Raw genomic sequence first — 16,267 nt, forward strand, 5'->3', positions numbered from 1 at the left:
AAATGCTAGAGTTTTGAAAGATGCAATATTATGAGAAGCAAACAAAACAAAAAATGAAGTTGTAACTTTTTACCAATTAGGCTGGGGAAAAAGTATATTTGAAGTAATATGTATTATCTTACCAGAATAGTCTAAATATTGTGATAATAAAGTCCTAATCACAACAAGAATATTTACATTAAGAAGGTAGTTGAAAAAAAAAAGTAAAAACTGAAAAAAAAAAAGATTTGGGAATTTGGAAAAAAAATAAACCTGAATTATGGAAATAATAAAGATTTTATAGGACCTTATAATATGAGTGAAATAATGACATTTTAGTACCATCAAGTTGAAAAAAATACTTTTAAAAAGTTGTAGTATTATGAGAAAGTAATTTTTGAAAAAATCCGTTGGTGAAAAATTTGTAATACTGTGGGAATAAAATGTCAATATTATGGAAATAATATCATTATGTAAAAAGCAGAACATTTAGAAGAGGAATAAAGAAAAAAAGTTGTATTCTAATGGCAAAAAAGTCTCAATTTTTACAAAAATTATATTTTTTGTCATTTTAGTAGCATAGAGTTGAAATATTAAAGAAAATAAACATTATTGAAGATGTAATATTATGAAAAACAAACCATAAAATAAAGTTGGGATAATGAGTTTAAGGGAAAATATATGAACATGAATATGTACTGAATGTTATTACCAGAATACAATCAAAATATTCTAAGAATAAAGTCCTAATTACAAGAAGAAGAGAGATGGAAAAAAAGAATAAAGTTAAAATATGGCGATAAATGAGGCGTAATGAAATAAAAAAAAAAAGTCTAAATTTTAGGAGAATAAGCTACTGTACATGGAGTTGTTAGCACGTCTTGTTAGCTTGTAGCTATAGCAGTACATGAGTTGTTTTACAGTTTTGTTGTTTTTTTCAGTAGCTGGGCCTGGAGTGTGTGAATAGTGAAGGTGTGGAACATGAACATGAACATGAACATGGAGTTTGGACATCATGACCTCAGTGTGACATCTGATTGGCCAGCTCATTTCATTCCAAGCATCATGCGCCTTCAGTGTGTAGCTTGAATATCTCCATGAATCACCGTCTTTGTTATGCTGACTCGTCATTTGTGGGGGTTTTTTTTGTTGTTGGGGTTTTTTGCTCAGCTAGCAGAATCAGACATGCTCCCTGACTCACATGTCTGGGAATGCACTTAAAGACGACGAGGGACACTAGAGGACAGCACTGAGCAAGGATTGGTGAGAACGTGGGCACCTGGATGAGGTCCTGCCTCTCCTTCTCGCCTGTGCTGATGGCCTTCTTGATGCTGCGCAGCTCGCTGAAGATGGCCTGAGCCTCGTCCAGCTTGTAGTTGGTCTGGCTGCACGACATCTTCCTGTCGATTCTGAAGAGACGAGACGTTTGCATTAATCACACACACACACACAACAGGACAAAGCAGATGACAGCAGCGGCTGTGGGTGACTTTTCAGACTTTTCGGATGAGTGGCTTCCATGAGCGAGCGATTCGAGATCACCAAATTGGTATAAGAAGTGGGATCCCAGGATGCCAATCGAGGACTACAAGACCAGCAATCCCTCATCACACAGGGATCGCCCCCACCCAGTTTGCCTCATGGAGTCGACAAAGAGGCTGGCTCAGGATCACGGTGCTCCCCCCCCCCCCACGCCCCCAACTCCTCCTCCACTTCTGTCATCGGCCTTAGCACGTAGCCACCGCAGCCCGCTTCCTCCAAGGGCCTTCAAAAGCAGGTAGTGTTCCAGCAGCCATCAGGCAACAAGAACCGCTTTGTCCAGTCTCCACCCCCACTCCATGAGCCAGGCCCTGGAGTTTAAGATGCTTAAAAAAGGGGGGTCAGTGCCACACCCCAACACAAACACTGGGTATAGTATGAAGAACTATATTTGGGTCACACTGAAGAAAAAACAAAACTGAAAGGGCTGGGGGGGGGACTCATTTAAGCATTAGAAAATGAAGTCCAAACATTTCTTTTATGAGAACAAACAGAATATAACAATGAAGTCGTCTGTTAGTATGAGTATGAGAAGATGACCTACAATATTAGTTTAAATATTTAGAAAAAACATGTCAATAACAAATAAGAAATATATAAATAAATTACAAAAAATAAAGCAATTTTTGGAAAATTAGTTAGCCAAATAGTAACATTTATTAGGGCTGTCAATCCATTAAAATACTTAATTAATAGCATTTTGGCCATGAATTGCAATAAGTCGCAGATAGAAATAAGCCTTTATTATAAATATGGAGGGCTGCACTAACGAGTGGTTAGCGCGCAGGCCTCACAGCTAGAAGACCAAGGTTCAATTCCACCCTCAGCCATTTCTGTGTGGAGTTTGCATGTTCTCCCCGTGCATGCGTGGGTTTTCTCCGGGGACTCCGGTTTCCTCCCACATTCCAAAAACATGCTAGGTTAATTGGCCACTCCAAATTGTCCATAGGTATGAATGCGAGTGTGAATGGTTGTTTGTCTATATGTGCCCTGTGATTGGCTGGCGACCAGTCCAGGGTGTACCCCGCCTCTCGCCCGAAGACAGCTGGGATAGGCTCCAGCACCCCCCGCGACCCTCGTGAGGAAAAAGCGGTAGAAAATGAATGAATGAATAAATAAATTACAAAAAATAAAGCAATTTTTGGAAAATTAGTTAGCCAAATAGTAACATTTATTAGGGCTGTCAATCCATTAAAATACTTAATTAATAGCATTTTGGCCATGAATTGCAATAAGTCGCAGATAGAAATAAGCCTTTATTATAAATATGGAGGGCTGCACTAACGAGTGGTTAGCGCGCAGGCCTCACAGCTAGAAGACCAAAGTTCAATTCCACCCTCAGCCATTTCTGTGTGGAGTTCGCATGTTCTCCCCGTGCATGCGTGGGTTTTCTCCGGGGACTCCGGTTTCCTCCCACATTCCAAAAATATTACCATACCATGTTGGGATTCACACCATAAATATTAGTCCTACATTTATTTTATCTAGCGCATACTTACATTGCTAATGTTAGCAGAGTGGTTAGCGCACAGGCCTCACAACTAGGAGACTCGAGTTCAATTCCACCCTCGGGCATGTCAAACTCCGGTTTCCTCCCACATTCCAAAAACATGCTAGGTTAATTGGCAACGCCAAATTGTCCATAGGTATGAATGTGAGTGTGAATGGTTGTTTGTCTATATGTGCTCTGTGATTGGCTGGCCACCAGTCCAGGGTGTACACCACCTCTTGGCTGAAGACGGCTGGGATAGACTCCAGCATGTGTTAGAAAATTAAAAATGAAAAGTAGTAGAAAATGAATGAATGAATAAGTATGGATGTAAAGCTCTTTGTAGCTAAAATGACAACAAAAAAATACCCTCTCTTGGGCCATTTCTGCTCTATATCTGTTCCCGCCTGTGGCTGCACAGTCACTGCCGCATTTTCTCAAACTACGGTGTGGACCGAGGGTCAAACAGGACGTAAAAAATAAAAAATCTTATCACATTATTGATGCGCTAACTTTGACAGCTAATACATTATTATATTATATTACATTACATTACATTACGGGAACAAAGCCGGTGAGTGCTCATGAGTGAAAAGTGTTTTTTCTCAGATGTGAGACCTGGTGTGGACAGGATCTCGCTACTTGGTGGCTTCCAAACGATAGCATGTCCACACGTACACAAAACACAACACTGTCAGTGCGTGAGGAGGATGAAGGGTGGGTCTAAGGGGGGTCTCGGTGCTTTCTGCAGGCTGTCTAATCTTGCAGGTTATTCTGGGAATGAGCGGCGTTGTGTATATGTAGCAGATAAGCCACTCTGCCAGCGACTCAGGAAGTGCTGAGGAATGTGCTGCCAGATATCTCGGCCCATGTTTTTCAAACTGGCCTGGCTCCCACCCTCCCCTCCAGCCCCCTTTCCCGGAGAGACTTCCTCTCCGAGCCGAGCCTTGGCTGCCTGCTCTCTGCTGGTGTATCCTCTTCCTGATGCAGCCCCCCACCCACAACGCCCCCCTGCTTTCTGTGGGCCAACTCCCTCTTTTTGCTACTTGGAAAAATTCTTCTAGCGACAATTTGTCATAAAATTAAGAAGAAAAACAAAAAATAAACATTTCACTATGTGCATTTATTTGTACATTATACAATTTTGTATAATGTACAATATAATGTATTTTCATTTACTTTCAGCTCTTTACTTGCATTTATTTCTATGCATTTATTTCTAATGATTTATCTTCAACTTTGTTTATTTTCTATTTTTAAATGTATCTATTCATCTATTTTATGTGTTTATTTTTTCATTCATCTTTAATCTTGCTATGTACTTATTATATAGTGTTTGCTCATCTTTAATGTATGTATTTAATTTATTTTTTACATACCGTAATTCCCAGTGTACAAGCGGCTACTTATTTCTTAAACTTTGAAATCACAGCGCCATCTTACAAAGAACACTAAAATCATCACACAGCAACTTAACACTCAACAGGTAGCTGAGAAATACAATACAAGGCAATAGGAGTTTAAAATAAAAAAAACTTCATCCCAGTAAATCACTTAATTGGTTATTGCTTCTGGGGCACCATAATGCTGCCTCTGTCCACCAGAGGGAGCCAAACGAGCCGCGAGACACGAGGGAAGCACTAATAGCCACTGAAATGCTTTGCTGGGACTTTGTAGCGGTTGTTTAAACTTGTATTGGTACATACCTTGTACATTTCTTAGCTGCCTTTTTGGTGTTAAGTTGCTGTGTGATGACTTTGGCATTCACCATGAGTCAGACTGTTATATTGAATAATAACCTCCTGTGATTCCAAATGGATTGACTAGCCCATGGTGAGTTTTTTTTATAGTTCTCTTTTTTTTCTTTTTTAAATCGCTCAATTTATTTTTGTCAGATTAATTTATTTTAAATTATTTTATTTATCCATTTCGTGTTTGTCATTATCTTTATTGATTTCATTATTTCAAATATATTAATTATATATTTACTTACTCATTCACTTATCGCTTTACTTATTCAACCAATTATTTATTTTTAATAATCTATTATTGATAGATTCATCTTTAAATGGTAGACTTATTTAGTTTTGAAATTATATAGTATACTCTACAGTACATGATTCTTTATCTTTAATGATCGTATTGATTCTTGTTTCCTTTACTTATTTATTTATCTTTGATATCTGTACTTATTTATTTTTTTTAATTTTTTTTTTAAAAATACATTTTAAAATATTTTTTTTTGTATTTTTTTAAATTAATTTATCTTTCATCTTTTGACTTATTTAATTTGTACTCATACATTCATTGGTCTTTCTCTGCTTGATTTATTTTATTTCTTCTCCATTGCTTTCAAATATTTCGAAATGAGGAAATCGTCTTCCTTTTCGTACATGTTATATTGAAAGTAACTTTGTTCAGCATGTTCAAAATGCAACCTGTGCCAAGAGACAGGGTGGGAGCGGGTGTTTGAGCAGGGAAATAGGAGGGGTGAGGAAGGGTGGTCAAACTCACTCCTGTAGGGTCTCCACGCCCATTTCCTTGAACTGCAGTTCCTGCCTCACCTGGGCCAGTTCATGCTTCAGTCTGGAGAGCTGCAAGAGAAAACAAGGACACGTGTGTGCCACACAATGGCCTGCTCTCACCTAAAACTGCTGAGTCAGGACCATGTGCACACAGGAATGCTGTGTTTATGCTGGGGATGATGCACAGACAGGCTGACATCAGTTTGTCTTTGTTGGAAAAAATATATAATAAATGACTAATAGGCACAAGCTGGAGCAAGTGGCGAAGTCCAGGATGACGAATTAAAAAAAAAAAAACGTAGACGTACTGTATGTTTAAAAGTCGAGGAAATAATGGCGAACCAAACTCTAACACAAAGCCAATTGGTTTTTATTTTATTACATTTTGGATTGTGATTTAATTTTATTTTGGGTTGGATTGGATTTTATTTTATTGTATTTTAGAGTTTATTTTACACTTTATTTTGGATTTGTTTAATTATTTATTTGTATTATTATTATTTCTTGTTTTTTAATGTATTTTTTTAGGTTTGTTTAACTTTCCTTATTTTGTAAATAACATTGAATTTAAAGTAATTGGGGTCTTCATGAGACACAAAGGCTAGACTAGACGAGAGGATACACGAGATTGGGTCCTTGATAAGCACGAGATTGGGTACGCGATAACGAGAGGAGAAAAAAGAAACCTTTTTATTTAAAATAATGCAGGTGCATTTTGAAATGTTTAGTGTGCCCCAAATTGACGATAAACAATGTTACTATCTCCATATTTTGAGACCTCAGTTATGGTAATATATCATCATAATAATACAACATTTCCTTAAGTACGCCATCTTTCATTCTGTGAAGTTGAGGAACTGGCATGTTGTTTTCTCTCAGGCAATTGGTACTGTCTGTTAAACATTAGCAGCATTTCTTCAAAAGCGGTGTCGGCATTAATAGTTCCAGCTTGTAGTTGAAAAAACATAGGCCACCTTTCACTCTGTGAGGTTGAGGAACTGGCATGTTATTTTCTCTCAGGCAATTGGTACTGTCTGTTAAACATTGGCAGCAATTCTTCAATAGCGGTGTCGGCATTAATAGTTCCAGCTTGTAGTTGAAAAAACATATGCCATCTTTCACTCTGTGAGGTTGAGGAACTGGCATGTTATTTTCTCTCAGGCAATTGGTACTGTCTGTTAAACATTGGCAGCATTTCTTCAAAAGCGGTGTCGGCATTAATAGTTCCAGCTTGTAGTTGAAAGAACATATGCCATCTTTCACTCTGTGAGGTTGAAGAACTGGCATGTTATTTTCTCTCAGGCAATTAGTACTGTCTGTTAAACATTGGCAGCATTTCTTCAAAAGCGGTGTCGGCATTAATAGTTCCAGCTTGTAGTTGAAAGAACATATGCCATCCTTCACTCTGTGAGGTTGAGGAACTGGCATGTTGTTTTCTCTCAGGCAATTGGTACTGTCTGTTAAACATTGGCAGCATTTCTTCAAAAGCGGTGTTGGCATTAATAGTTCCAGCTTGGAGTTGAAAAAACTATTTGTCATAAAAAAACCTTATAGATATATTGCAAGAAAAGTTATTAGCATCACCATTTTAGGGTAGCAATACACAACGGTAGTATTGGTATTGGTAAAGTATTGGGACACCTACTGAAAGTGAAAGTGAGGAAAATGGGTTGTTTTTGCAGTTAGACCAGATTCCGGGCTGCTGATAAGATTTTCTATCACATCGCTGCACGTGCCTGAGGTGGCTCCTAACATTTCAGACTCTATCCGGTACTTTTATTCTGAAGGAGACAAGGACCAGGAAGGTCTGGTGACTCCTTGCAGAGCCACGTCCACATCGCTACTCGCCTCTCTCTGACCCTTTGATAGTGAGCTCATCCTCATCCTCCAGAGGGCCCCCAGGCCGGCCCCGAGCCACGGTATCCTGTCGTGGGGCACACCCCAACCCAACACAGCCCCCCCCCACATTGTTCTCCACTCATAATGACTCACCCGCTCTCGTCGACAAGCCACTTCCACTTTGATTTGGTCGGGGTCGTATTTCGCGTTGGAGGACGAGCCGGAGATTGCTGTGGACACACAATGAGATTTGGGAAGGGGTGTGTTACAGGTGAAATTTGAAGTGATGTAAAGTGACAGAGGTAACAGAGATACACCACAAAAGGTGGGGTGTGGGATCTCGTGTGTCCGCATGCCCTCAGATTTCAGCAAGCTTTCACAGGAATCCACAAAAGGGGCGTCCCAGTGTGGCCATTTTTGTATTGTCCCACAGCAAACGATAAAAGGTCATCAATTTAGGAGAATAAAGACTCAAAATTAAGTTACGTAAATATGAAAAAAATATATGGTTTTGTGAAGTTCAATATTATGACAAACAAACCAAATAAAATAAATCTGCTGTGTTTGGGAAAGTTAAGGTGGGGAAAAAGTTATGATATTATGGGAATAAGGCAAAAATATGATGCAAATAAAGTGATAATATTAGAAGAACAGAAAACAGAAACAAAAAGACTAAAAAAAGGAAAAACAACATCAGAAATGGAAATATCTGCTGCAATTTTATGACAATAAACATGTAATATTATGAGAAAAAAATAGTCAGTATTTTCAAAAACAAAACAATTAATTTCTGCAAAATTAGGTCAAGGGTCAAGGTCAAATTTATTTATATAGCACATTTCCAACATTAACTGCCCAAAGTGCTGTACAGCAGCCAGTAGAACACCAAACACACATACATAATAATAAGTTGTACAACTAAAAGTAAAAGTAAAAACAGTGCACAGAATAATGACGCTAATAAAAACATTCATTCATTTTCTACCGCTTATCCTCACAATGGTGATGGGGGTGCTGGAGCCTATCCCAGCTGTCTATGGGCGAGAGGCGGGGTACACCCTGGACTGGTGGCCAGCCAATCACAGGGCACATATAGACAAACAACCATTCACACTCACATTCATACCTATGGACAATTTGGAGTCGCCAATTAACCTAGCATGTTTTTGGAATGTGGGAGAAAACCCACGCATGCACGGGGAGAACACAAACTCCACACGGCGGCCGTGCAGCCAAAAGAACAAATCAAGAGGAAAAAAATCCACAGCAAGTTTACAAGAATAAAGTATTAAAAAGCTGTCATTTTTACAAGAATAACACTGTAATATTATTAATATTATTACAATATTACAGAAAAAATTACTTTAAAAATGTTTGTAATACAAAAAAAATCAAACAGGGCAATGTAAATATCATGGAAATAAAATCATAAGTGGGTTAATTAGTTGAAATAATAAAATAGTTATTCTAATGAGAAAAATGTTGCAATTAAAACAACATTAACTTGAAAATGATGTATTTTTAAAAATGATGTCATTTAAGTAGTATAGAGTTTAAATATTCAAATGAAAAATAAATGTTTAGTCATAATATTCTGAGGGGAAAAAACAATATTAAAGTTGTAATTTTGGAACAATTAGGTTGGGCAAAAAGGCCTAATAGGTTACACGGCCGGTGAGTGGTTTGCACGCAGGCCTCACAGCTGGGAGACCCGAGTTCAATTCCACCCTCGGCCATCTCTGTGTGGAGTTTGCATGTTCTCCCTGTGTGTGGATTGGGAGCATAAGTGCTGCCACTGAGCTGTGGTTCAATGAGGCAACCATTCTGGAAAGCTGTACACTGACCACTCTAAAGTTGGCTTTCTGTACTGTTGTCCCTTGGCCAGACAGAATCAAGTGCTTGCACTTCCATTGTTGTATGTGACGCCATGTCTTACCACTAGCGATGGAGCGGCTGTCCTCCGAGAGCTCATGAAACAGCAGCATCTCCTGCTGGGCCAGCTCCAGGCGCTGCTGCTTGACCAGATACATCTCCTTCTTGGCTCGGAGGGCCTCCTGGGCCACCACCAGGTACTCCTTCAGCATGCGCTCCTGCTCCTGCCGCCATTGGGTGCGCGGGTTCTCAATTTGGGTGGTTTCTGAGGACGGGACAGGGGAGTAGACGCATCACTGAGGCACCTTTTCACCAAATGGGGGCAGTTCCCACCTGACAGGAAGCGTTGAAGCATGCTGATCTGGCGAGTACTCACTGTTAATGTGGTCAATGTAGTAAACTCCTATTTGCTGGTCGTACACCTCCTCCCAACCGAGAGGAAGCTCATCTCCAACACAGTCCGCAAAGGTCAGCGGCTTGGTGATCCTAAAAGAGAAAAGGGCTGCTGAGCTTCAAATTGTTTGAACGTACCTCATTCACATATTGATATATTATTGTTATGTTTACTGTCCATGCTGATACTTTTACTACTGCATGTATTTGATATTAATGGTAGACACAGAAGTGCCTTACGCCCCCAGCCAAACACACACCTGTTGTGATGACGTCTGGGTTGTTTCTGTTCAAAACTAAATATAAACTAAAATATCATTTTGGTGGTCAGAAACTCATTCATTTTCTACCGCTTTTCCTCACGAGGGTCACAGGGGTGCTGGAGCCTATCCCAGCTGTCTTCGGGCGAGAGGCGGGGTACACCCTGGACTGGTCGCCAGCCAATCACAGGGCACATATAGACAAACAACCATCCACACTCACATTACAGTATACAGTAGTACCAAAATATTTCCAGGAAAAAATGCATCTCAGCTTGAAATGGGTGAAATATTGTTTACATCAATCTGAGCTCGTTGCTCTTTTCCCCCCATTTTTATTTTATTTTTGAAATAATCTTCAAAATGTTATTCTTGTAATATTATGGTTTAATTCCCATAATATTTTGGTGTCCTTCCTATAATTCCTATATAAATTATTCATTCATTCATTCATTTTCTACCGCTTATCCTCACGAGGGTCGCGGGGGGTGCTGGTGCCTATCCCAGCTGTCTTTGGGCGAGAGGCGGGGTACACCCTGGACTGGTGGCCAGCCAATCACAGGGCACATATAGACAAACAACCATTCACACTCACATTCATACCTATGGACAATTTGGAGTCACCAATTAACCTAGCATGTTTTTGGAATGTGGGAGGAAACCGGAGTACCCGGAGATAACCCACGCATGCACGGGGAGAACATGCCAATTCAGACCAGAATTGAACCCTGGTCTCCTAGCTGTGAGGTCTGCGCGCTAACCACTCGACCGCCATGCTGCCCCACCCTGTATCAATTGAGTACAAGTTTGTATATTGATAGGGGCCTTCTTTGTGTTAACAGAACACATGAAGAGGGCCCCTGGTTATGTTTGCCTTAGGCCCCAAAATTGCAAAATCAGTAGCCACGTATACATGGACCCAAATATTCCAATTGCATTCAGTTTATTTGCTCAAACGAAAAGAATGTAACCTTTGTATACACCTCATTCTGAAAGAAAAGAGACAATCTGTATGAATATATAATTGAGTTCACGGGGGTGGAATATTCCTTTCCCCAATCCGATTGAGGTATCTTGTACCCGCTCAAACAGAAAGTTGTCAGGGTGCGTTCTTCTTTGTGGTGTTTTTCTTCTTCTGTTGTTTATTGGCGGTTGGCAAGCAGCTTTCGGTGTGCATTACCGCCATCTGTGGAACAGAATCTAAACCCTTCTATATTTTATTCACAAGTCCAGTTTTATTAAAAAAGAAAATATATATCTATATAAAACATGTCCCAAGTTTAATTATAAAATATTAGCAATATTGAATTTGATCTTTTCCTGTTTAAATTTAACCCGGGTGCGTTCTTTCAGCGCATGCTCAGATATGACGTAACACGCATCTCCAGACGTTCTTCAGTTTTAAAAATGGAGGCCAGCAATCAGCACTGGACTGCTGCGGAAAGTTTATTTTTGATCCAAACTAAATTTCAAGACTGGACGAACGAAAAACTCGAACGAGTTATTTCAACAAGTGAAAGAAAAACTCGGGGAAGTCGGTATCACGTGATGTTGATGTTTATGTTTTACTGCACATGCCCCATTGACTATTCTGTTTGATTATATCGCCGCATGTAGACAAGAGATTGGAATATTCCTTTCTATGGATACCATTGTTTTCCGAAAAGTCATTCGGAAAGATTCCATTCAGAAAGAGAATAAACTCCTCATGTAAACATGGCTACTGCTGCATTTTACCTGTGGGAAGGTAGCACAATGTTGTGGTGACTTTCATCTCTAGGTGTGATAGCGTTACTAGGAATTTAACTATGTGACATAGTGACATCACTATGAGCTATTTTTAGTCTTAGGATGCATTGTGAATACAGACCCTGAACCCCTTACACCTGGGCACGGGGGCAACCTTGGGAGCTTAGAAGCCTCATCCTGACCACACGCAGGGAGGGGGGGGGGGGGGGGGGGGGGCAAAGCTTTGTCTTGAGATGAAGCCTACTTTGCACTCTTTGTTGTTAAAAAAAATGTTCGCATTGTTTGGCCAGGTCCTGTCTCCCTCCACCTTTGTTGGTGTCGCTGCCTAAGAGCCACGTCATGACAGAATAAAGTCCCTTTAACTTTATATATAATACTTTAACCCACCCCCCAAAAAAGTCACAATTTTACAAGAATGAGGCACAATAATGTTGTGTTAGTAGCATTGAGTTGAAGTATAAAAAAACAAAAAACAAAAGGAATATTATAAGAACCGAATACTAAAGTAAAGTTGTCATTTTTGTAAAATCTGGCACAGGAAAAAGCTACAATTTTACAAGAATAAACTGATACAGTTGAAATATTAATATTAAAAAATATTAATATTAAATAAATATTTTGGGAAAAAATGTAAATTTAGTAGCATTCAGTCTTTTGTAGGCGTACAAAAAAATAAAAAAATAAGCCGTAATTATGAGAGGAAAATTTACAAGACAAAAAAGTTTAACTAGTAAAATTGTAAAAGCATAAACAAAAAAACAGCTGTATTATTTATAAAAATAATGTCAAAATAGTAGACGAAAAGTGTGCATTCCAGTGAAAAAAGTTGCAATTTACAAAAGTATATACTAAAAAGTATAAAGTATATACAAGTAAAGTATATACTTAAAAAGTAAAGTATATACTTTTAAAAACGGCATCATATTAAGAGAATCACACAAAATAAACTTCTGGAAAAATTTGGTTAGGGAAAAAAAAGTCATAAATATTACAAAATGAACGTCATGAAACAAGAAAAAATCTTAATAGCCAACGAGAAAAGAAGTCATAAGAATAAACTTAATATGTTAATAATATTAGAGGGAAAAATAATGTTGTTTTAGTGGTTTAAGAGTTGAAATATTAAAGAAAAAATGTTTTGCCACACTTAAACGTTTCAGATCACCAATCAAATTGAAATATTGATCAATGGCAACACAAGTGAACACAAAATGCAATTAAACGCATGCACTTAAATGTTTTATTATTAATAGAGATTCATGGCCCTTTGTCAAAAGGTGAAAAAGCCCCCTTTAAAACATACATAACTGTGGTTTGTCACACCCGAGTTAAATTTCTGTAGCCACACCCAGGCCTGATTACTGACACACCTGTTCTCAATCAAGAAATCACTTAAATAGGACCTGCCTGACAAAGTCAGAAAGTCCACCAAAAGCTAAACATCATGCTAATATCTAAAGAAATTGAGCTCTATCCGTGTTATAAAGGTTAAAAAGCCGTTTCTAGACCTGTGGGACTCCAGCAAACCACAGTGAGAGCCATTATCCACAAATGGTGAAAACATGGAACAGAGGTGAACCTTTCCAGGAGTGGCCGGCCAACCAAAATGACCCCAAGAGCGCAGCCACAACTCATCCAAGGTCACAAAAGATCCCACAACAACATCCAAAGAACTTATGCCGTGGTTGAAATAAATATTTTTCACGATGTGGCCTTCCCATACAGTACGCCATCATGCTTAATCATCAGGGAGTAACACCAGATGAAGAAGTATAAGTGTGTGTGGTTGTCTCGGCGGCGTGCAAACACAGGGGGCAGCGTGCCGACAGGTCAAAGTGCACACGCTCCCACGCACCACAACAAGAAGGCAAACATTAGCATGCTCCTCATTCGAGTGTTTGCCAATGGTCAACAAATGACCAGTACTCAAAGACCACTCACTCAGCGTTTGAAGAAGTAGTAGTATTTTAATAATGTGTACTCGTGTTATTGTGTACTCCAGACACTCACAGGCTTTGTGTGACGTCACACAGATCCTAATCTGACAAGATGTGAATGTTTGGTTTGTTCCTCGGTCTTGTGATGGCAGTCACGTCTGACTGACACACACACACACACACACACAGTACACAAACAGCATAAAAACGCATGTTGTGTTGGCAATCATGTCCACTACATGCTTCCATGCATACTACTGTATGCATAATAAGCAGTGCTGCATAGTACTACATTTATTTTGCTCCAAAGTAAACATCCCTAAGTCTTCAAGTCTTCAGTTTTTCATTCATTCATTCATTCATTCATTCATTTTCTACCGCTTATCCTCACGAGGGTCGCGGGGGTGCTGGAGCCTATCCCAGCTGTCTTCAGGCGAGAGGCGGGGTACACCCTGGACTGGTGGACTGGCCAATCACAGGGCACATATAGACAAACAACCATTCACACTCACATTCATACCTATGGACAATTTGGAGTCGCCAATTAACCTAGCATGTTTTGGGAATGTGGGAGGAAACCGGAGTACATGCAAACTCCACACAGAGATGGCCGAGGGTGGAATTGAATCCTAGTCTCCTCGCTGTGAGGTCTGCGCGCTAACCACTCGACCGCCGTGACGCCCGTCTTCAGTTTTTGAATTGTAAAATTTCAAAAGCATTATATTATATTATATATAAAAATCGATCATTACAAAATGAGAATATGACTAAGTACCTACAAATAATACATAGATATTAGTTATTGGCTGGTTAGCGCGCAGGCCTCACAGATAGGAGACCCGAGTTCAATTCCACCCTCGGCCATCTCTGTGTGGAGTTTGCATGTTCTCCCCGTGCATGCACAGGTTTTCTCCGGGTACTCCGGTTTCCTCCCACATTTCCCAAGACAGCTGGGATAGGCTCCAGCACCCCCCGCAACCCTTGTGAGGATAAGCGGTAGAAAATGAATGAATGAATAATAATAGTTATTTTGAAGGCTGGGAGTGTTGTTGTGTGGAGCTCCCTGCACCAACACGGCAATCTGGGCATAGTGAGGGGCAATTATCGCTGTAGCTACAAAGCTTTATAGCCAATGTCCGAAGTGAAACTAACCACAGTACACCAAGTCAGTTGAGGCGCATTACGGCACTGTTGGTGTGCTACAAACGCGATACGGACACCGGATCAGCCCGATCTCATGGCAGAAGATTGTGGATCCTGAAGATCGCATAGGTGGCTTGGGCATCTGGTTAGGATGCCTCCCGGATGCCTCTCTGTGGAGGTGTTTAGGGCACGTCCAACGGGTCGAAGGCCTCAGGGAAGACCCACGACACAGAGACTAGTCTCCCAATTAGCCTGGGAACACCTCAGGATCCGCCAAGAGGAGCTGAACAAAGTCGCTGGGGTGAGGGTCTCCCTATTGGGCCGCTGCCCCCGCGGCCTGGCCTCTGATAAGCAGTAGAAGATGGATGAATGGACGGGGAAAAAAACTACTCTAAGCAATATAATATTTATTACAAGGTGTTGCATAGTATGTGTCAAATGTTTGAACACATAAACATTGAAGCATTTAGTGCAGCTATAAAGATCATTTAACCAAATCCCTTATAAATACTATAAATATAGCCACTTTATTAATATTACAGGTTTTTTCCTGTATGTGCACGTTGTAGAGCAAGCTCTCTCGAAACCAAAAATGAGTTTTCTGAAATAGACGATGCAGAATGACAAGTATGTCCAGCTGCGGGCCGCCCCGACGCTCTCACGCCTTACCCCGCGATAAATAGATTTCGTTGCCAAAGACATTTGCTAATTCTAGAATAATCCAGGCCGTCCTGGAGGATATTTCTATCTACCCGGCGATGGTGGAGCGGTGTGAGAAATGCACAACGTGAAACTGGAGTCTGGAGCCCTCAGATCTGCTCCGGTTGGTCATCAGCAGAAGCTTGACGGCTTTTTTGTTCAGTGTGAGACATATTCAATTTTTAGCCCACTCCATTTATTAACACTCCCTGTGAAATATGCAAACCAGGGATGTTCAAAGTGCCGCCCGGGGGCCATTTGTGGGCACATTGTAGAAACTAAATACAAAAAAAAATGGAAAAACGAAACAGTATAATGTAGGAAAGATAGTATAATGCTGGCCGTACGGACAACACCACATTAGTAATACATGGTGACACAAAAACAAAACAATAACAATCCAATAAAATTAATTAATTGGTTTAATTAATTAATTGAAACATTAAAATATGCCATTTTTAAAGATGACATCCTCCATTTAATTGATAACACATGTTGTTGCCCTTTTCGCTGATCCATGGTTACTAAAATACAGTTTTTTTGGTCACCCTGTATAATTGCATATGAGGTGATATTAGCGCTGCTCCGCTGTTAATTTGCTAGCAATGCCTCGAAAAAGAAAGCCACATTTGTTTTCCAGTTCCTAAAGTCGCCACCATCAGGCACAAGTGGTTGGAGTTCCTGATTCCCTACCAGCAAAAGAAATACTATATTTGAATCTGTTTAGTGAACATGGACTAATATGCAGCTGGACTAGCCCAAAAAGCCCGACGCCTTTCCAACGTTACTTGGTGGTGTGGAAGAGTCAGAAGGGCCAGCAGTAACAGTTTTGTATTTTTTTAC

The 16,267-nt window shown here is 39.9% G+C and overlaps 1 protein-coding gene across 1 annotated transcript in view; it reads right to left on the minus strand.

Annotated features, from left to right (window-relative positions):
* The window catches only part of wwc3 (WWC family member 3), a 37,527-nt gene that overhangs the window by 10,552 nt on the left and 10,708 nt on the right, over nt 1-16,267 (minus strand). The window contains exons 2-6 of the mRNA XM_058073478.1: nt 9,620-9,729; nt 9,308-9,508; nt 7,525-7,601; nt 5,522-5,601; nt 1,259-1,388 (exon numbers count right to left, since the gene is read on the minus strand). Of these exons, the coding sequence (XP_057929461.1) occupies nt 1,259-1,388; nt 5,522-5,601; nt 7,525-7,601; nt 9,308-9,508; nt 9,620-9,729 (598 nt within the window). The remainder of the gene's footprint in view (nt 1-1,258; nt 1,389-5,521; nt 5,602-7,524; nt 7,602-9,307; nt 9,509-9,619; nt 9,730-16,267) is intronic.

Source organism: Doryrhamphus excisus, chromosome 5, assembly GCF_030265055.1.
Source record: "Doryrhamphus excisus isolate RoL2022-K1 chromosome 5, RoL_Dexc_1.0, whole genome shotgun sequence".
In the NCBI taxonomy this organism is placed as follows: Eukaryota; Metazoa; Chordata; class Actinopteri; order Syngnathiformes; family Syngnathidae; genus Doryrhamphus; species Doryrhamphus excisus.